The sequence below is a fragment of the Limulus polyphemus genome, unplaced genomic scaffold (assembly GCF_000517525.1).
Source record: "Limulus polyphemus unplaced genomic scaffold, Limulus_polyphemus-2.1.2 Scaffold192, whole genome shotgun sequence".
NCBI classification, from domain to species: domain Eukaryota; kingdom Metazoa; phylum Arthropoda; class Merostomata; order Xiphosura; family Limulidae; genus Limulus; species Limulus polyphemus.
In genome coordinates, this window is record NW_013665802.1 from 264,831 (window position 1) to 288,985 (window position 24,155).

The 24,155-nt window shown below is 34.7% G+C and overlaps 1 protein-coding gene across 1 annotated transcript in view; it reads right to left on the reverse strand.

Moving 5' to 3' along the window:
• LOC106478232 (pleckstrin homology domain-containing family M member 2-like) overlaps positions 1–24,155 on the reverse strand; it is a 62,568-nt gene that overhangs the window by 11,545 nt on the left and 26,868 nt on the right. The window contains exons 7-12 of the mRNA XM_022381783.1: positions 21,600–21,669; positions 11,976–12,131; positions 4,397–4,485; positions 3,949–4,078; positions 3,075–3,250; positions 1,755–1,820 (exon numbers count right to left, since the gene is read on the reverse strand). Coding sequence (XP_022237491.1) covers positions 1,755–1,820; positions 3,075–3,250; positions 3,949–4,078; positions 4,397–4,485; positions 11,976–12,131; positions 21,600–21,669 — 687 coding nt within the window. The remainder of the gene's footprint in view (positions 1–1,754; positions 1,821–3,074; positions 3,251–3,948; positions 4,079–4,396; positions 4,486–11,975; positions 12,132–21,599; positions 21,670–24,155) is intronic.

The following is a 24,155-nucleotide window of genomic DNA, read 5'->3' on the forward strand; positions in this document are numbered from 1 at the left end:
TATATATATATATATATATATATATATATATATATACTACATACACACACAAATATAAACTATAATTCAAGGTGGTATCACTTAAAGATGAATATATATAACAAAACTCAAATTCTTTCCATTTTCTTATCAAACTGTTCTTTATCTAACTGGTTTCGTAGCTACTCTTCAGTATAAAAGTTGGTCATGAATAATCTGAATAATTGTCAGCCACCAAAGGGCATCTAGTTGTATACCTTTTTGCCAATTCAAGTACAAGTTGTCTTGTGAGTGTGTTTCCATAATGTCAGTTTGTTTACTTAGACATATTTGTGCCACACCAAGTTCTATTCATAGCCTCAACAACTGTGAAAGGTTTAATCACAAATTTTACAGATTAAATGAAACATTGTAAGACTTATTTGTAACAACTTTGTTTTGGAATATATTTATTTGATGTATGGCACTAAATTTTAAGCAATCCCTATATTAGGCCATAATTTAAGTTTCTCAAGCAGCCTCCAAATACATTAACAATGGAAATGGTTTCAGCCTGTCTATCATAATATTGAGACCAAGCTATCAATATATGGTTGTTAAATAAAAAGGACACTACAATCATTGATGCCCTAACACTCTAAGCATTATATTATAAGAGTAGTTTGAAGACTTCCTCAGAAATACATGGGTAAAGTCAACATGTTGTTGGCCTGGGTGGAGAATCGCAAACATGTGCACAAATTTAGTAACATCTAATAATGGTGTGGTCCCTGTTGTATGGTACTTTTTTGATTGGATCAAGCTGTACATAGATTGATAGCATAACTATGCAAATTATCAATAGTCACAATGTTGCAACTTAAGTTAAACAATGCATAAGCAAACCAATGTGTAGAAGAAATGACCTCAGTAAGTAAAGGTTTTTAAAAATTTAATTTTCCTGAAGCCTATCTACTTTTTTGATTCTTTCAAAAACTTCTGAGTACATTTCCAGATAAGAAAATTCCAGAATATTTCCTCTTTAACCCTTTCCATACAGGTCATGTTTGAAAGGCCATGTCATCTCGTTTGTTGAGTCGCATTCAATATTTTATTGAACTATTATTTCATAAATTTATGTCAATAAGTTTGTTATCAATTATTAATTTATTGAAACTATAGCAAGCACAAAATGGTTACGTGGTCAATCCCATGGACCGAGCCCAACTGGAAAGAGTTAAACATGTTTTCAATATATAGTTGTTGCAAAATGCTGAATCATTAAAATTACAAGAATTTCACGAAACATTTAAGTTAATTATTTTTTGAAAATTAATACATTTACACAGAATTACAATATCTAATGCCCCTTCTACTGCCATACTTGATCTATACAATTATTTGTTAATTTTTCTACAATGTTTAAACACTCATATCAGGATAGGATCTTCTGTATCCCAACAACAAAATAACTTGTGGAAAAACCAGATAATCTGAGTTGAACTAGACCCTGTTAAAAAAAACAGATCTATACTGCTTTACACTTTAGACATTTTTATTACCTGTTGTAGAAAAAACTTCTAATTTCTCAAAACCTGATGTTTATATTCTATGCTTTGCATTATATATATTTTTTCTTATGTAAAATGTTTTACACAAAATATGAAGCCACCAGACACACTGATTTTATAACAAACAAAATAATAAAATATATCGAAAGTGAAATATATATATAGATGTATATTTATCCAGAGTATTTAAGGTATTGGAAATTAACTAATCATTTCATTCTATACCTCAAATGTATGAAAAACTTTGGTTCTTTCACCCCCTCCTGATCAAAGCAGTAGAGAACACCAGCCCTAAAAAAAAATACTGTGAGATCAAATGAGACTACAGGAAATGTATATTTTGAGCCACAGTGGATAAATTAACAGGAATGTGAAAAAAACATCTGCAGTGAACTTAACTTTTAGAACAATTTTTATGACTACTGGTTTCCAACAGTTTGCTGACGTTGGCATTTAAACCATAACTTTTTAAATCATACAATATCATAGAATGAACACAAAGTACAATTACGAAAAATTTTAACCAACTGGGGACACACCATCTACCATACATGTCAGTTTTATATTTATATTAAATCTACAGCTTTAAAGGAAACATCACAATGCATTCTGCAAATGTTTTCTACTTAATAGTAAACATCCAACTTGTCAGAACTACAATGAAGGTGACAGACATAAAGAGAATGATTAAACATCCAATGGGATGACCAGTATATATTTAATGCAGTTGGTGTAAATAATTACACAATACTTTTTCCTTCATGAAACAAACAATCACTTTTATACTAATTGTTGAATAATACTTTTTATTCTCAATATGAAACAATCACTTCCATTCTATCTGTTATGAAATATTATGTAAAGGATTTGGTAAGAAATGTTTTTTTAATTTAGTAAGTACATCATGTGTACAACAAAATAACCTTAAAAAACACAGAGGTGACACTAGATTAGAAACTTTTTTATGCACTGCATGTCCTCTTTCAAATTGCTAATGCATGTCTTCTTCAGATCAAGGAAACTAGAAAACACTACAACTGTTAGATGATCTTGGTTTTTATTTTTCAAAGTTGGTACCCATTTCCTAACATTGTATTTGCTATTAATCTTTCCCTATTCTTGAAGAACTAGGATCACACTCATACAATCAACAGTTTTAAGCACACAATATAAAATCTTTATGCACTGCAATGGCCCAAGAATAAAGATTTTATATTGCGTATGTAAAAAGTTGATTGTTCATTTACTTTAATCAGTTTTTAAACAAGTATCTTGAATTTTTAACTTTAGGACCACAATTTTTAATTTTCATTATTTTTGCTTCATTACCAAAAATATGTTGTGACAACAACAAAATTTATATATCTAAAAACGTTACCATCTAAATGAAAATTTTTATTTCACCTTTATAGTGACTTTTCTTATTTTCTGAAAATTATGCTCAATAAATTTGATAGATAAAATTTTGAATATACATTTATATATATTTGTTAAGTACAAATTAGTTTAATTTTTGGTAGTAAACAAGTTGCTTGTATGTCATACTTAAGAAGAAAATAAGCTGGTTTCCAGGGATTAGAACTTCCATCTCTACCCTTTTTTGTTCGATACATGAGAAAGCCACTCCTCTTTGGACCACCTGGAGATGTGGATGGTGAAGGACTATTCTTGTGATTATCCCAGAATACAAGGACATAATGATGCACCTCAAGTTCAGATATCTTGAGAGAAATGAAATTCTAGTTAATAGCAACAACAACAAAATACTGAAAGGCTTATTATAATATAATAAATTATGTAAACATAGATAACATACACCCCTGCCATGCAAGTAAACATATACATAAAAAAAAAGCTTATAATAATCATTAACTTCAAACTTTTTTCTAACAAAAAATATAACAGTTACCTTTATGTCACTTCAAAAACGTTTTAGAAGACTTGTAATGTTTACTAAGAGCTTGTGAAATTTCAAGAAGATACACTTAATACATTAAAAGTTACAGTATGTATAGTTTCATTGTTACATGGTTGAAAGGTTGGTCTAAGTGACCAAGCCCATATAGAGAGAACTCAAGTAAATTAATTATGAAGACAATGAAGACATATTGGCTATACATTTTTAGATAGTTATAAAAACTACAAATAAATCCTCCAAGGTCATGTCATATACAACATTATCTGTAACTAGTTATTGTTTCCATTTGGTTGTAAACAAGATTTCTGTTTGAAAGACATGTTGTGTTTAATCCTTTTTTTTTATAACTATATATTAAATAATCATTAAGCTTACATGCTATTAAAAAGTCAATGTTTTCATTATTCCTATTTTTTAATGTAAAATATATGAAGTATTAAACAACTTTCTTGTAGATTTTTTATTCTTTAAAGAACTTGAAACTACAAAAAATATCTTTACCTCAGTTTTATTTTCTGCAGCTAAGGCCTTCTTTAAAGCACTTCTCTGTCCAGTACAGCTCGTAGGAACACAAGGGAGAACTGGAGGTTTTGTCCGTCTAATTGCCAGCTCTAAACTAGACATGATGCTCCTAATATCAGAAAGCATATCATTAAATACCATTCAACACAAATGTCAAAACAAATATCACTTGAAAAAATGGTAACAAAATAATGAAATTTAAATTAAACTTCAAACCAAAACTGTGTTAATAATATACAGTTAAACGTTTCTGCTTATCTTTTATATATGTGTGTATCTTAATAATGTGATATATCACAAACAAGTAGAAATTACAACTCAAATATGATGTAACCAAATCATCTTGATGTAAATATTTTATAAAAAAAACTGTTTTTATTTTTAACAACAATGAAATATGGGTTAAATAATCAATCACACCAATTACCTTGTCATATATTCACAGGCTGTCCAAACAGGAAACTTCTTCTTTCTGTCTTTACTTATCAGCAAAAACCCTTGGTAGTTTAAAAATAACTGAAAAGTTGAAAGGTAATATTTCCTTACTTTTCAAAAACTCTTGACATTACATGTCTGATTGTTTACAAGTTCTATGATGATTGTGCTGTTAACACTCATCAGCACACCTTTAAAAAGTTATGTTGTGGAACACCTGGAATCCAACCAGACCCTAGCACAAAATTACCATTATAGCAAGCTTTGGATTGAAATTTCAAAAACTAATTGCATTACAACTTTTATTAGGGCTAGCATGCAATGTGAACAACATAACAATATATGTATTCTAGATGAAATATGTTGACAAATCAAGAAATTACATTGTTCTTCAGCATAAAATAAGTTGTATTAAACCACTCCTTTCACAAACAATGTATCAAAAACAATGCTGAAGTTTATCAGACTCCTATATTCTAGTCAGTATCCACCAATATATGATGAGATTACCATAATACTGCAAAATGGAACTCAAAGAAAACTGAAATTGTACGTTGGGAGCCACCTTGGGTCCAACCAGATCCCAACAGAAATGTATCCTTTTAGTAGGCCATGGATTGAAATTCCAATAAGCAGGTTATTTACAACACTTAACAAACAAAGTTTCTATGAAATAGGGCATTATAAGCAGTCATCACAGAAAACACTTGTACATGCTTACCACAGTGATGTTATAAGCAAACAAAGGAGATGATACTGTATTACTTTGATGGATTATCCTCTAAAACAGCATATATAGTGAAATAAACGTTTAAAAATTTGTTTCATATGGTATAGAGTGAGCTGTATGTATAGTGATGGTCAATGATAGTATGGGGTCCTTGTGGACTCTAGATAAGTGTTAGATTATAGCTACTTACTCTGTCAGCCTGTTTCAAAAACAATACTGTCATATTGATCTGGGTTTCTGCTTCACAATTACATGAATTGATATAAATTTGTAATGATTGCGACCAAAAAAAAAAAAAATACAACTGAGAATGTCGTTGGGGTGTGCTGATGAGGGTTAATTTTATCTCATAAAAAAACTAAAACTGGATATTAAAAAATATAAAAATAATTATCCAATTTCTACTTTCTTTGGTAAAATGATTCAAAACTAATTCTAACTTCTGATTTTTCATATATATATATATATATATATTCAAAGACATATCATTTGTAAAGTTATAATTTTCCTATACTGAAAATGTATTTCCAATAGGTACTTCCTCTTCACATAAATAGCTATTCTCATTCATTGCTGCCCTCTATATGCAAACATTTTTTTTCCTATGCCACAAGCCTTGCAATCCCACGTTCCCCACAAATATTGTGGTTCATATGCATCTCACATGAAAAATTGTTATGCAACACACCCTCCTGATGCATGTGACTCCTTCTATTCAATTCTTCCCAACTATCACTTTGAGTTTTTGCTGAAAATTGAAGCACCAGTTTTCAGTGGTGAGGAATGGTGGGAAGTGTGAGAAGAAGTAAGTACCTATCAAAAATACATTTTCAGTATAAGAAAATTGTAACTTCTGATACGGTACATTACCTCTTCTCACAGATATAGCTAGAATCCCACATTAAATAGGTGGAGGAATCGATGCAAGGGATAGAAAAAAGCATCATTTGAAAGCATTTGAAGAATACCCTAAACGTGAGATCGTCATAGTAAAGAACTATATGTGGGAGACCACACCACTTCTGTACCAGATACACTCAGCACTAGTGTGGAAAGAGGAGTTGTAGACATTGGTGAAAAATGGTAGGAGATCATCCAAAAGGGAGAGAAAAATGGTTAAATAGGGATCCATTTCACCTTATATTGGAATCTCAATCCCTTCAAAGAAACATCATAGAAGTAAATCCCTACAAACAGTAATGTGGGTGAGAGTAAAAAGGATGTGCTCCAAGGTGTAGAGTGTCTAAGGCACGATGGACCATATGCAGTAAGTCAACTGCATCCAAGACACAGCCACCAGCGACCAACACCCATGTGGGGATAGGATGAGGATCATACCATCGGTAAGTCATCTACAATCTGAAACCCAGCCACCAGGAACCGACATCCATGTGAGGATAGGAAAGAGGATCATACTGTCTTCACCTCAAGTTCAGTAGACTGGAGGGTAGATATCAAGGCCAACGATCTAAGAACAGGGCACATCTTAGCAAATTGATAATAAATTACCGATCTGGGAAACCGAAATCAGGACGATTGGACCCCGTATTCTGCGACATCCCACTCAAAACCAATCAGACAGAAACCACCCCAGTGCCATATTATCCTTGTTATATGTGACCATGAAAACCCTATTTTGAAAAGCAGACCATTCCTGACTTATTCATTCTAAGGAATGACAGGGATGGGCAGCCACCTCCTTTACCTATGAAGCCCTTGGGTTATATGGTCTGGAATGGGGAATTTTAATGAAGCAAATATATCACGAGGAAAAAACCTATGAGCATAGTGTAAATTTTATGGCCATGAAAATTATAACTGTTAAGTCATCATGATCATACAGTGTGGATTGGACTAGTTTATATATACATGGATAGGCAACACTCACAACAGAGTGGGCTCGGATTGGACTAGCTTACATATACATGGATAGGCAACACTCAGAACAGAGTGGGATCCTTGAATAAAAAAGGGGACATGCCTCTGAAAAATATAAGGTATATTACCCAGTCAGTCTCAATGAAGAGTGATAAATGGCAACAGGTTGAAGATTGTACCTTGACGAAAAAAGAAACAGCTACCTGAAGCAGATAATGGAAGATGAAAGTGTGAGGTGTAGTCCCAATGTTTGACAGGAGAAATACCTCCAATGTATGAAGGGGGTGAGATGCAGGTAAAAGATAAGGTGTCTAACTGGAGTGAAGACACCAGGAATTGATTATGGGAAGAAGGAGACAAGGAAGAAAAAGCCAATTGAATCAAAATGGTAAGGGAAGAAGGGAAAAAAGTCATGAACAGAGAAGTGGTGCCAGGGAATGAAACTACAAGAAAGGGAACAAAAGGAAAGAAGGCTTGAAGACAATGAAGCAATCAAGAACATGTATGAGACATAGAAGTCCATCTGGATCCAACCAGGAATAAAGGTGGGAGCCGGAAAGAAACAAAAACAACGAAAAGGAATAAATATTCCACACAAGATGTCAAAGTGTAGGTGGGAAAAAAAACTGATCCAGAATAAAAAAGAACAGATTTCCAGTGGGGTACTCCTTGGGGGAATGCATTTGTCTCTTTCTTTGATTCCAAGTCACCTCTTTTGTGTGTGGCTGTCTATGCATTCAGGCAGGATTAGGACCAGTTTATACCTTCATTTTTCACATCCTGTCCATCATTTTCCTCAGATAATTTCATTTATCCATGCCACTCTGTATTAGGTCTTTCAGATTCTCCTTCCTGGCTGGCACAGATCTGGTTTTCTTAGCTGCTTCAGCTCGATGGTTTATATCACTCAACAAGGGGGCACCTATTCTAGTTTCCATTGTGATCAATTTTGTATTTCCCTTTATGCCCATGCACTTCACATACATCTCCTGGCATGTCATGTTCTGGGTGCTTTCAACCTTGTTGCAACTTGCCTTTCCAGTCCTAACACACTTTATCCCATGGAGTGGTCCCTCAGCCCTCAAAAACCACCATCAAATTGTTAGAATGGATCATGATTAATCAAATCCTAACAACAGGAATAAAATGAACCAAACCAAGTTGGACTGCCAGAAGTTCCAGGGTGTCAACATGGTAAGATCCTTTGGCCTTATACCATTGTCCTGAAGCCTCATGTAGATCAACCCATGTCCCCCAACCTTGTAGATAAGCATCAGGGAAGGGAAACAAATTCGGACGAAAGGGATTAAGTGGTAAACCAGACGACATGGGGTCTTTGTTCAACCACCAATGCATATCGTCAAAGAGGGGAGAAGAATCCAAAGGAACCATATCAAAATTCCATGAGTCATGCAGCATCCCTTGAAGAGATCATATACATGCCAGACCCAACAGGATAAGTACTTCCATAGAAGCCACATACTCAAATGCGATAGAACTTTGCTAACAGCAAGATACTTAACACGAATGGTGCGGATAGCTGAAAGCTCCATCAAATGCAGTCGAAGAGGAGAAGGATAGGCCCAATAGAGTTGGGTGTTGTTAAGTAGGTAATGGGAAGGACTTCTCCAGCTGGAAAATCTAACCACTTGAATTGCATATTTAAGAAACAGATGAGAATGTTGTGACAACTCCAGTTCAGATTGAGCTAACAGAAACCAGACAACCAAGCTGTGGTGTAAGTACAATCCCCCATCATGCTGAAATTGGGTAAAACTCTGACCACCCGACAAACAACATATGGATCTAAAACTAGCTTGAAGGGCATGGCACAAAACTGGTACCCAACCTTGTGGTGAACAAATCTAAGATAGCATCACGAGGGATGAAAAATAAGAACATGGGTATAAACATACGAAATGTCTACCATGGGTATCCTTAGTCTTGAAGAAATTTCCCACCAGAGTGTGATAAAGTACAACATAGTAAAACAGGAAAGAACCAAGAAGTGATTGAGGCATGACAGATCAATCACAGAACTTCAATCTGCATTGAGAATACATAACTAGTGGAGGAACCCATAGAGGTAGGACAGGTATATTACAGAAAGGTGCCAGACATAATAAATGAATAAAGATTGCAATGGCTCATGATGAGACAAACGAGCAACCAAAAAAGAAAAAAATTAATGTAGCATCAGAGATATCCTATGTGATGCTAAGGTCACAGGAGTACCCAACCCCCAAAAAAAAATACTGTTGAAAAAAAAAGAAGTGGATGGTAAAGAAAAGAAGTCATGTGTGTAGGGAAAGAGCCAAAGATGTCAATTGCCACAATGTGGAGGTAAGGAGGGGAAGATATATATATACAGGTGGAACATCTCAAAAAGGAGGTGTATGGTGGACAATTTCTTTAAGAGAGTTGATAGGGTAAGATGAAGGCTAAAAAATGTGACAAGGGATAAAAGGATAGGATTATCAGGGTCTACCTCCATATAGGGGAAGCTAAGGCAAAATGAATAAAAAGCCCATGAAGGGCAAGGCATGCAAGCACCCCTCTCTCAAAAGAGGGACAAAAAAAAGCTCACCATGAACCATAATGTCTGGTGAAACATATCTAAAAGGGACTGAGGTAGGCCTAGCAGACTCTGCAGTAGAGGCCTGGGTTTGGTTTGTTTTGAATTTTGTGCAAAGCTACACATCTGCGATAGCCATCCCTAATTTAGCAGTGAAATACAAGAGATAAGGCAGCTAGTAATCACCACCCACTGCCAACTCTTGGGTTACTCTTTTACCAATGAAGAGTGTGATTGATTGTAACAATATATTGCCCCCATGGGTGAAAGAGCAAGCATGTTTGGTGTGATGGAGAATCAAACCTACAACCCTCAGAGTGCGAGTCAAGTGCCCTAACCACCTGGCCATGCTGGGCCAGGGGCCTGGGAAAGCAAGTCATAATAAGGTGGAGGAAAATTGTGATAATCTACATTGTTCCAAACAAATTTGGCAGTTTTCAAGAAAGGTGAGCAATACTGAGAGAAGAAGGTTGGGCAAATCCTGCTCCAGGGGTGCTCATAAACTAAATTAAGTGTACAAAGTATAAAATATAAATAATTACGAAAATGGAATAGTCATTATATTGTAAAATTAAGTAAGAAGGTATTGACAATAAAAATTGTATTAGATGGTACGTGTTGAAGAAGACAACATATCTAATCTAATTTGCGATTTACTTGTAACATGAATTACAGGTAAGCCTAAAATAACAAACTCTTGTTAAGACTAATTGAACATTGTAGTACATAGGATGTCATTAAGCTTTAATTTAAAACCCTAACCTTACAATAAGTATTTACAAATCTAACTCAAATTATGTTATTGAACCTAAATAACAACAAATGATAATATTAATATAAAAAAATATACAAAAATCTATAACAGCAGCTTATCTTTACAAAATTGGTGAACTGTATTCAAAATGTGTGGGTCCCCAAACTCAAGGCCTGATGAATTAAAGCCAACAATTCCTCAATCAAAAGTCTTGATGGTAGTGTTGCCAAACAAGAAGTGATAGTGTGGTAAAATCAAATAGAGGGAGTCACATGCATCAGGAGGATGTGTTGGACTCCTATTGATAGAGGGTTGTGGCAAGATAATTTGCATGAGAGATGCAGTGGAACACGATGATCATTAGGAATGCAAGTCTTGTGGCATGTGAACATTTTTGTTTGCATATAGAGGGCAGCACTAAACAAGAATAGCTATCTGTGAGGTAATGTACCATATTAGAAAATGTTTATTTGTATTCTTATAATACTAGCATGTAAGAAAACAAATATACTCTCCATACTTCAGTTCCAGGCTGTAACACCAGGCAAGTAAGATATATATGCTCTTCATACCTCAGTTACAGGTTTTAAAACTGACCAAGCAAGGCAATGCAATGTGCAGAAAATTGCTTGGCAACTTATTTAGGATGGACAAAAATTAGCTGAGGACGAGTGAATGTGAAAGTTGGTTGTATATAGGATGAGCTAAGCTTCAAAACAATGTAGACAGCTTGCCAATCATTCATAACGAAAGTTTTGATATGTACTAGTTACCAAGAGGTGGTGTATCAAAGTCATATTTGAAAGCTGAATAAAAAAAATACTTTCCAGGAAATTAGAGATCTGGGAATTTTTTTTATTGTTTTTGTGATATTTTTGTTGTTGTTGATATTACTTCCTTTTTAAAGCTATGGAAATACTCCTCTGCTCTAAGAAGTTAGATAATGATACTTAGCATCACAGCTGGCCTATTGTACGTTTGCAAGCTATGACATTCAATAAGTCATTAATGATCATACCAGAATTACAAGCTTTGGATCAGGTTACATAATTTGTTTTGATATGTAAAATGTAACTTTTAGATCAATAATAAGTTTTGATCAAAAACAATACAATTAATATATAAGTTATTAAATGTATACAAATTCTATACTAAATCAGTTTGTAAAAATAACTTTTTAATGTTGACTTCAGTGGGATCAGTAAAATTATAAAAGGGGCAAGTACTTTTGAATTTCACTTAAAGGACAACCAAATTCAAAAATATTTTTTCTCAGTCTGTGATGGGTGTACCTTGCCTCTGTATTTCAGATCCAAGATGTAACAAGTAAAGAGATGAAGGGTATTACTGAACATTAGTTTCATTCTACAACCCTATTGACCCGGGTATCCTTTACTGGGCATGACAAGGTTTTAGTGTCTTACATTCAAAATTTTATTAAACTACTTTTTGTTTATGTTATACCAACTGGAATAGCATAAAATCTTAGCTGGGCTGAAATTCATAAACAACATAACCTTACTGAAATAGGAAAATTAGTTTTATTAAAGATAATGAAGAATTTAAAATCTGCAATCTCACAGTATTAATTCATTTATTTAGTAATGTTAATATTAAAAATAATGAGTCCATACCAACACACAGTCAATTTCAGAATAGGTGAAAGACAGAAGCTTGTGAAATTTGTATACACCAATGCCAGGTTGTAATACATACAGACATTTGTTGGTAAGCAAGAGAAATATATGCCGACCAAAACCTTCCACAAATTCTGTTGTTGTTAGAAACATCTATGAAATAGAAATAGAAATATTTTTAAAATTCAAGAACATTTCTGATAAATTAATGAACAATTTACATACACACTTAAAATGGCAGCATGAGCTGCACATTTTAAATAAGAACTACTAATAAGCTTAAATGTTGCATACTGACGTGGATGCGAGTGTAAAGAATATGTTTTATTTTTCAGGAATATTATTATAGAAATGTATTGGAATTAAATAAAATATTTAGAAGTAAACAGTAAATTAAAACTTGAAAACATACAACACAATTAGAGAAAATTATTGATATGCAAGTGCAACCTGTCCTAAAATAACTTATTGGTTTTATATGCATGAACTACTAGTTTTACTAACTTTTTATTTCCTATTTTCTTCCAAATAAACATACACTGATGTTCATTTATAATCATGATAAATGAAACTAACATTTACTCTTTATAACTATAAAAGACGTTTTTTTATCACTTCCATATCTTAATAATATACATGAGACATTTTCCTTTCTATGACCAAGAATTATTCTTTTAACAATACAAAGAAATGTTAATGAGATTACTCTTAAAATAATGTATTTCAACCGATATAAGTTGCTACATTTTTCAAGTATATTATGTGGAAAGGTTAACATTTTCCTAAATTGAAAACTTATTTCCAATAATACTTACCTCTGCTGACACTTTAGCTATTCCTCAACATTGGTTTTGCCTATCTAAGCATTGGTCTCACATGCTCCAGTCTGTTATACCCCACTTAAATGCTCTTGGCAATATCTAATTTGCAAATTCCTCCACCTGCATCAATGCACCCTCTATCCTGACACTGTATATAAGAACCTCACTCAGATAATGTAATCACTTTTTCAAGACTTACACCATCTCAGTCACTAACACCTGCTTTTTGTGGGGAGGAAGTGTAGGAGAGTGTCAGTGAAGGCAAGTATTATTGGAAATACATTTTCATTTTAGGAAAATGTTAACTTTCAAAATATACTTACCCTCCACTGACACTTTAGATAGAATCCCACATTGAGAAGGTGGAGGGGCCAGTGAGGGCATTGTCCATACAGAATAGAACAAGGGTGTACCAAGATAAGAGTGATACCCAAGTGAGGAAACTGTACTACATCCAGAACAGGTACGTTCTTTCACCCAGAACTTCATATTGGTATCAAGGGTGGAATATAGTACATGAGTAATTATTATAGGCCAGCCCCAACCAGATAATTGAGGTTTCACAACTCAGGGTTGGAATTAAGGGGTCATGGTCCCTATATCCCACGTTGGTGGCAAGAGCAAGTGAACCGTAATGTGATATATAGATATACTTTTGATGGGATCCCAACCTGTAGCCATAGAGTGATGTGTTCTGAACCACTGGAATCACAATGAGGAAATAAACAACATTGAAGTGGACGAACTTTCTCTTCCACCTGAAGAAGTCTGAAAGGCACCCCCAGACTTGGAATGAAGGGATCATATATGCCTTACTCAACCAAAGGAACAGAACTCATCCATTCTGAAATTATGAACATTCATCCTTACTCTCCAACTGAATGGGCAAGGATCATTCCACTTGCCCCCATAATTATGGAGAGGTTGTGGAACACTGTGTTCAACCAAGGACCTAAAATGGGACCACTTTGCATTCAAAATTATGAGGAGATAATGGACCTCCATAAATTAACAATACAACCCAACATTGCTCATAAGAAGGGCCAAGAACGCTTCAACCAGATGGTGTAGGATCAAATCTGAACCGGTATTATGAGATAGCTTCTGTGTAGGTCAGTGGCGCCCCTACCAAAATCTGGGAAATAGATCCAGGGACATGGGTGGGAGGGCCCCCAGCTTCGCCCTCTTCTTCAAGAGTGGAGGAACACACTCAAACACTCTGGAGGAAAAGCTGCTGTCCACCACCCCAGCAACAGATAACTGAGTGTGGTAAGGACTTCCTAGCTCCACTAGTAGAAACTGGCAGAGGGGGGATAATGTGCATTGGGGATTCCTAAGGAACAATGCTCTGGAAGTGGTGCAAATAGGTACCAAGTTCTCCTAATTTTGAAAAACAAAACAACCCGCTATTTATTCAATCCACTGACTGGCAGGGACTGGGAGAATCCCCTTTAGCTTTACTCATGATAGTCTAGATCTAGATGGTCTTATGGAACACCTCATTTCTACAGAGCCTGTTGCAACCAGAATTAAGTAGAGTCAAATGGGTTGCTAGTGTGGAATTGGACTGATAAAAGCACACCTGTCTGGGCAACACTCACCACAGAGTGGGATCTGATGAAAGCAAGATGTAAGGGACCCTAAAAAAGAAAAACAAGATAAGATTACTCTCTCCTCCATATAATCTAGCAGATGTTGTTAAAATGGCCATAGGGGTAGTGGTAAACCCCCAGAAGAAAAACTGCCAGACCATATATAGAATGCGAGAAAAAAGCATTAGGAGAAGTCCACATACAGGCCCGTAAAATGTCCCCCAGTGAATCAAAGAAATGGGCAGCGAAATACATAAATGCACTGAGGCTGATGAGATATAACTATCAGGCCTGTAAAATCCAGAATATGCAACCTGGATATTTGCAAAACTACCTCCAAGTAAGTGGGGATAAACCTTTGGAAACTGAAGTATCCCAAAGAGTACAGAGATGAGAACTATCATCACGAAAGGAATTAGAGTGAGCCACATAGCATCTTTGGGCCTGACAGGACAAAACAAATGATCAACATATGATCAGGTGTAGAGGTGAGAAATAGTTGGCAAAAGAATTGTGGAGAGGGATGTATCCCATTCCCAGGTGCCCAGAAATTTAGGAAGAAAGGACCTATCAGGATATAAAAGGGCCTAAAGGGAGAGATAAAGAGTCCTACAAACATGTCAACAACTCCAGCTGATGATATCAGCATCTCAGCAACAACAAAATACCCATTAAGGAAGTGATTATACATTGTACATGAGGCTAAAGACTCATAAAGGTTGTTGAGACAGGGCATTTCAATTAAGTAATGGAAAAGACTATTTGAGAAGAAGGCTGGATAGCACTGGGGAGTATAAAACCATCAGATGTTTAGGATAACTAAAAGGAGATGAAAAAATTGTCTGACCTAAATGACAGGAGACAAAGTTAAACCCAACTAAAAAATAAGATATGGTGAACACATTTGGTAAACTGGGTATAATCTCCTTATAAGGCACACCCTAGGCAACTGTAGATGTTAAACCCCAATGAGCTGGGAAGAATCTTCATGTTGAATGTTGGGTTGAGGATGCCTTAATAAAGATAAACAAAGATGCAGAGGTGGACTCACGTAAAGAAACTGTAGAAAAGGAAATCATGGCTAGTCCGGCCAATCTATGCTAGGAACATCTTGCAAGTAGAGGATCAAAATATAACCAGAACTGAGTAACAGAGGATGTGAGGGAAAGTCATAGATGTGCAATCCCATTCAAGCAGAACCAATTGCATCTGCCACTCAAGCCTGAGGATGAGGTAGTGTAGACTCCAAAGCTTGTAGATGAGTAGCAGTAAGTGGCAAAAGCTAAAAATAGAGAACCAAAATGAGAACAAAACTATTGGAAAACTGCACAATGGAGAATCCATTTGTTCAGGAGAAAGTGAGGACTGAGACTGACAATCTGCTATGAAGTCCATCACCCCAGGAAAATGGCAAGTCAGGAGGCTGACATGATTGGAATAGGCCCCATAGAGAAAGAACCAAATTTAAGAGACCACTGGAATTGATGAAACATCTCATGAGGATATTCCCATGCAAAAGATCTAGACCTTGCACTATTGCCTGTTGGACAGCAAGTAGTCCTAAATTACTGATGTAGAATGAAGATTAGTCCTCCATTTATATACCCTAAAATTCCTGAACTTGAAGATACACACCGCATCCCCCAAGTGAAGTATCTGTGAAGAGGAACTATGGACAGATGGGCAATATACATTTACACATCCATACCCACATACATATATATATATATATATATACACACACACACACATATATATATGTATATACATATATATATATATATATATATATAAAAATAATATACCTATATACAGATACACACACATATGACAGAGGTGATTCAAACCAACCCCCAGTCAAAAACTAAGACGTTGCTCCTGAAGAAAGAGACTGGAACATCCAGTGTATTGAAGTTCCAGATACACTTGTTGCAATGGGAACACTGAAGGAATAGCATGTGTCCTGATCCCAAAAAAATGCAAGAGATTTGAGGGAAGCCCACAACCCCAGAGATAGAACCTATATTGTAAGTAAGAACCTGACTATCCATTCCATAGCCTGGAGCTGGATGGTAAGTGGCTGAGCTAGGCATAAAACATGGTGAAAACTTGTGCAACCCAGAAAAAAACATATGGTGCTGATGCTAGACAAAAGACTAGATCCCTGAACTGCAGAACATGATCCCTGTATATGAAACATAGCTAAAGGCAAGATGAATTCACAATGAAAATGTGGAGAAATGCCTCAGCAATCACAAACTTGGGCATCCACAGACCTGGTGAAGAATGCCAATGTAGGGTGAGAAAGGACTCCATTGTGGACTAAGGAGAAACAAAGAATGGGTGGAGATGAGAAAGAATGACAGGCATAACAACTAAACAGGAATAAAATTCCAGAAGAACAGGATCAACTGTCACTACTACCCCTGTGATCACTAACTTTGATAGCCATGAAACAAAAACCCACATCACAATGGTCAGGTGGAGGTGGAAATACCATATGGTGAGAGGATAACAGAGGTGGAAAATTGAATGGAAAGACCAAGGTGGCCATGGATCCGCAGTGAATGAATACCAGGTGTCTATCAATAGTTGCTACCTCACTCTAACTGACCCCCCCCCCTCACCTAGGTTGATACTGATGATGTTGGTGTTGGTCGGCCCAAATGGAGTGGCCCTGAAACTAAGGTCTGAGTCTATTCAGCTGCTAGAGTCAAAGAAAGTCAACAACAACAACAAAAAAGCAAATGGGTGATGGCAATTTGCAATACAAATGCCTCTGGGACACCCGCAAACATAAAATGACAAAAAAGAAGCCACATATAACACCCAGAGGCTACAGCAGATAGACAAAGTCCCTTCACTAAGGTATCTCTACAGAAGGAACAGAAACAGGCAGTCTGATCAAAGTAAAAGTCAGTAGGAGACCCCATTTATCCACAAATTAATGTAGGGACCAGTGATGGGCTGCCAACAATTTGTGGGGGAAGAAACATCACAGAGCAAAAATGAGGAGCTAACAAATAAAGAAAATGTGATTATTTCAACTGATCACACGAACCAACCTGGAACCCCATATATCTAAAATTAAATAATTTTAATCTGTTGAATTTAAAAAATACATCACCCTGGAGATAGAAAGCCAAAGCATGCAAATAGACAAATAGAAAAACTAAATAGCCCCCCTCCCAAATTGTTACACCATCAAGGGAGGAGTAGACTTAAAGATCACAGAGAAATGCCCCAAAAGCTCACAACCCAAATGACTAATTGAAGAAAAGGAGTAGGAGGTGGTTAATCCAGGTCGAACTCATGAGAAGATGACTTAGTAAAGAAAGCGTCTGAAAGACAGAGACCAAATTCTTCCTAGAAAAACCAGGATAAAAAAAAAGCAACTTCAGAGGCCCCAAAAGAAAAACACCCTCGGGCTGAATATATGTGTCCATTTCCTGATGTATCAAAACACAAACAGCCTCAACTGAAAGTGACCCATCCTGACTGCTTAAAGATGCTAGATAACAAAGCAGAAATAGGGGAGGTCAGATGAACCACCACGCTGACAATTGTAATACAGGAATTCATACCCGCACACATCACGTCCGTTTTTTTTGTAAGGAAATTATAATTATATGGAAATCCACAAGGCGACGAGAAAATCAAGAATGAACCACAGCACTTCATAAGACAAAACCGTGACCAACGCTTTGTCGAGAAAAAGTGATTACACTATCTGAATGAGGTGCTTATATACAGTATCAGGACAGAGGGCACATTGATGAATTTGAAAATTAGATATTGCCAAGGGCATTTAAGTGGGGTATAAAAGACTGGAGCATGCAAGACCGATGCTTAGATAGGCAAAGCCAATGTCGAGGAATAGCTAAATTGTCAGTGGAAGGTAAGTATGTTTTGGAATAGCAGCTACTTACTTCTAATATATATCTAAAAATCAATTTCCACTGGTTCTCTCCCTTAATCATTCTAATGTGTATGTTCAGGTGGTTTTGGTACACTTTCTTCGTGTATATGCACTCAACACATAATTCCTCTATGATGCAAAACATTACCTAAACTGAACTTTTTTGTGCTACAAATCCATGGTCTTCTTGCCTTAACTATGTGCATAATCCTTCTCGAAAATCAGTTAAATAAACCAGCAGAAAAAAAAAAATTGGAAGTGGAAATTTCTATGACCTAAAAACTCAATCAGATGTGTAAATTAAGCCTTAGTATACTACCAGAACCAAGATGGTATGGGTCACATCTGCAGTGCATAAAAACATTCACTTTACAGGAGACCAGAGGAAAAAGCCGACAACAAGGAAAATGTCCAAGTCCACATGATAAACATAGTCTGTGAAAATTACCTTCTGAAGCCAATGGGAAATAAATTTAATCAACTCAAGGAAGAAAAGTTCAGTTTATATATATGTGTAATATACATCACAAAGATAAGACAACAATACTCATGTCATCTACCCTTTTCAACTAATGAGCATTATAATCTAACTAAAAGAAAAAAGTCTGCTTGCTCTTCAAGGTGCTATACAAATGTGTAGTAAGGAAAAAAAAATCCCAGCAACCAAAATGAAGCAGTGCCTATGACCATAAGAACATGAAAAAAAAAAAAGAATATATTTAACTAAGACTCTTGCATTATAATATGTACACTGACCATACAATACAGAAAAAATCAAGATCCCCAAGCATTGTTAGATGATGGAGCTTACAGAATAGTAAACATCCAAACCTTCAAGACAGTCTTCCTGAATATCCTCAAAGGAGCAAATAAAAAAAAAAAAAAAAGAGAAAAATTCTGAAGTATGAAATAAGTGGTTGAATTGTTCACCTACAAGAGATCATAATCATTAAGGTATGAAATAAAAGACATCTGCTTGACAAACAAGACACACATGCTGTGAGGGGGTAGTAAAAATAATATACCTCTGAATAGCATGTACAAAACTTATATCCCATTTTGTGAATAAAAATGGTGGAAAAAAAAGAAACAACTTTCAAAGCACTTCATGGAAAAAAAGAGCAATTATGTTAGAAGTAAAAAAACAACAATTTCCAAAAGCTGGGTAGCAAAAAGAATATCTTCCAAAAAATGATCAATAAAATTCTCATTAACTTAGGTGAAGAATGAATGACTACAAAGACCTTCCAGAAAAAAAATTACCATTCCAATATAAAGATCATTAATTTCAAAAGCTGTGGAATACAGAAAGCCTTGTATAACTTTGAATACATTCTGGAGTTTCAATGAAAAAGATAAAGAAACAAATGCTGCATTGGTGCTAAAGTTACTATTTAAGTTGTCATATTTTATGTTCCTTAATGGCAAAAAACAAAGATGTCTATCCTTTGAGTGTAAAATTCTATACATAAAAATAAATTCTAATAATCCTTTTATAACTCCTGTGTGGAATATTAACATGCAAATGAAAGATGTGTACCAACAAAATTGAAGACTCATGTCTAGCAAGCAGAAAATAGACAACAATCATCCATGAACCTATAACCTGAAAGTTATGGTAAAAGACTGATTTAGAAGGCTGTGATAAAGTATATTTCTAAGTCGGTAATATCAATGTTCTCAACATAGAGATGAGCATCAGTAGGGCTTTGCAAAGTCATAGAGAAGCCAAAACACCAAAATTTTAACTTTGAATTAACTGCAACATAACAACCATCTGTGATAATCACTTTGTAGGAATCTTCCAGCCTGGACAACAAAGAGTTGGCCTGTTACCAAGTTGTCAACAGTTCCATTGGTAGCACGCTCATGTAGGGATGCATAAAAAAAGAGAAAAAATAGCTTTTGGAACTGTGGACCTTTTGCTTATTGATACACAAAACCATTGTAATATTCAATCAATGATCTAAGTCTTCCATTAGAAAGTGTCAGCAGGCATAATACAAAGCTCCCTAAACAGTTTACTTCTCTAAGCTGAACTTGTCCTATAAGACTGGTTCATGTTGTTTAGGGAAAATCTGTACTAGGTTGAAGAAAGGGAAAAAATATTATGATAAATACAAGAGAAGATATCCTTGCCCATTTCTCATACATTATCATTACAGAATCCTAATCTGGAAGCATGTCCAAGCATAAAAAATGTAGTTCCCAAACATTAAAAATAAATGCAGCAATATTACCTTTAACCTTAATCAGAAACAAAATTGTCACCAGAGAGCGACACTGTGAGACTGTTAAAATGTTAAAAATAATACTTTACCTTGTAAATCATTTCATCATTACTTTCAAAAACTTCTAACATCAAGAACAGAAGAGTATTATTGTCTAACAGAATATCAGAAAATGGCATAAAATTAATAAACAAGTGAAAAATAAAACTGATTATCTGACAACTCATAATGTTTGTATAAAAGAAACATGCCAACAATAAAACCTTGACCTGAAAAACTTACTGGCAAGAATTCTACTAGCATTTTTGAATGAAGGGCCAGTTGAAGCACAGAAAGGTAGTGTGAAAATCCCTAATTGACTAGTTGCTGACCTTATGTGCAAAATATGAATTCACACACAAAAAAAGGACACCAAAACCACACAAGCACAACATTCATGTGTTACAGAGGTTATCCAACATTTTCAGTTTTGTTACAGAACTAAATTGGAAGCAGGATAAAACACAGGTGAGAAGAATGGTAAGACCATATCAAACTAGATTTTATTATGCAAATAATTCTAAGTAAACTAAATGTTTTTTCTTATTGCAATTGTAATTACATCTATTAATGAAAAACACAGAGAATGACTTTAAATATAAAGAAACAAAAGTTAAAATATATTGAGTACAATACAGTTCTTAAATAATTTTTATGGCATTCTGTATACTAAGACAAGACTAAGATATGTACCAAATTTATATTCACACTACTATTTGCCTACTGTCTGGATATAGCATAAAAAAATAATAAGACCCATTCATATTGCTGACTTATAACTAATGTTTTTAAAGACATTCACTGTCTTTTTTTTTTCATTTTAAACCTATAATACAATATAAGAAACAACTGTGACTGCTTCCTCCATGCTTCAACAATAATTCAAAAATATGACAGCAATTAATAATTTTACACAGTTAAGAACACAATTTTTGTAGATTATAAACACTGAAGCAAATTAAAGCTTAGACCCATAACCTAACATCTATTCTTAAAAATGTTCAAAAATAATACTTTACCTTGTAAATCATTTCATCGTTACTTTCAAAAACTTCTAACATCAGGAACAGAAGAGTATTATTGTCTAATCTAGAAATTTGTAATAATCAAAATTAGCATTTTTAGATTTAAATTCAAAGAGGTTCTTACGTCTAACTTTGAGTTAAAAGTTTCTGCTTGTGTAAAAAAAAAAAAAGAGTTAATTTACTATTTCCTTCTATCCAACAACTTTCCATTTATACACTATACAGTGCATTCTCTATCTTTCTCTAAGAGACACAGTTATATGTTTTCATATGATTACTGCCTCCCATCAACACAGACATAGGCCAGTTTTTTCTAATTGTTACTACCTCTGCATGGAGAGAAGAGCATGATCAGTTAAAGTAAGCATCTCTTTAATCTCAATTTTAAACCTAAAATGTTAATTTCAAATACAACTACTATAACTACAAAAGCAGAGGTGAGACTGGAGAAAGTAGAAGCACTTGTCACTCCTTGGATGAAGAAAAAGTGTGGTACTATATATATCTATGATATAATAGACCATGAGTGTGACAAAGATCTAGTATTCCAAGATCCATGTGGTTAGGGCATTGTTGTCAGCCTCACATTAGTGAATAAATTGTTGGGATTGATACAATTGACATGATTGTATGGGAGAACACTGCTGGCTCAACAATAACATACCAGGCAGTTAGGGCTTGATATGATAGAGCACCCTCAATACCTACCACTCAAAGCAACCAGATTTGTGGAAAGAATCTGATCCATACAGAGATATGTTCCATAACAGTAATCATGATAAATTGAAATGAAAATCAGTGTTATGAAATAACTGTATCTGGGACCAAATAGTGATAAGGAACCCTATTTGCACCTATATCAATAACAAATAATCACCCCGAGAGTTATGTAATGAGGTTAAAAATTGCAATCCAAGTGCAACAAGGAGGAAATATAACCTACACTTCCTCCCTCAAGGCTAGGCATGCTTAAAAGAAGTTTTACTATACTCAGTGTTACCATGGTAGTGTAGAGGCCCTAGGTACAAATTTCCACATGAAGCAGGTATCCACTTCTTATGGTAAAAAAAGATAATATCAAAAGAACTCAGATTAATAAATATAGAGAAGATGATTCTGGACAACCACAAGAAAAACAAAAAAATCCCTCTGCAAAAGTCACCTGAATATGAAGTAAATACTGTTTGATAAATGTATGAAATGTCTTCCACATCCCAGCTTGAACAGAATCAGAGGAGCCAAATTAGCTGCAGCAAAGGGCATAGCAAAGTGATAAGCTTGATGAAATTACATCTAAAGATTGTCATCACTCAAATAAACACACGTGATAAGTAACTTCAACCAATTAATGAAAGGAGGAACTGTCAACTCAGATAACACAGACTCCAAGTACAAAATGAATAGACATCTGAAAGCTGTATAAAAAGATTAGAGCAAGCAATATACCATCTCATCACATGAATAGGTCACAAGAAGCAATCAGAATTGGAACAGTCTTATCAACAGACAGACATGTTAAAAGTATCACCTTGACTCACCACTGCAAATTGAGTCTATGGAGGAAAGGAACAATACTGATAAAAAATCAACTCCTGTAAGAAAAGTGAGAAGAGTGTAAGTAGTATGCAACTCATAATCAGATCATGTAGAAGCTAGAAAGAGCAATAAATAAGTATCCAAAGAGAACTTGGAATCACAAGAGACTATAGGTTCAAAAGAGTCAGTGGTAATGATGATGAATGAGTGCAACATCTCAAGTTTGGAGAAGATGCCTCAGAGTCAGTCTTTCTACATGGAAAAACTGAGAAACAGCAACATTATTAGCATTCCTACCAGAAAGATTATGTGTAACATCTGTATTATTTATTAGTAACAATAAAATCCAAGTTCACAATTAAACAAAACAATGAGAAATGCAAAAAAAAAAAAAAAATCCTTATGATCAAAACCCCTCAAGTCACAAACAAAGGCAAAGAAAGAAGACTAATGCATTTACAAAGTGTCAAGATAAAAATGTGTCCTAATATGGTATTGTAAGTTCTAATTTCAGTTAAGTACAGATAATTAGGAATATATAATGGATGAATGGTCTAGGAAAATGTCAACAGGAAACAGTCATCACATGAAAACATATATAGGAGAGATACAAAATGTAGAATGTATGGGACAATTGTAGGATATAAGAAATAGATAAATTTCTTTCACAAACCAACAGTCATACCTTATGTTTATGGTATGATATTGCAGTTGAAATCAGTTTTAGTCACTTGGAAATGCATGAAGATAGACATTTAATTAAAAATAACAAAACAATATAAATATTATATCCTTCACTTCTACATAAAAATTATGTTTATCAATTTCAAACAACTTGTATGTTTGTGTGTATTTTTGGTTACAGAAGAACATGAAAAATTCTCAATTGGGGTAATTTCCAACTAGGTCAACAAAACATGACCAGCGTAAATTTTAAATGTTTTAGATTACAAATCTAAAAAAAAAAAAATCTATTATAATAATAAAATTTTTAGATTTTTTCAAACATACAGA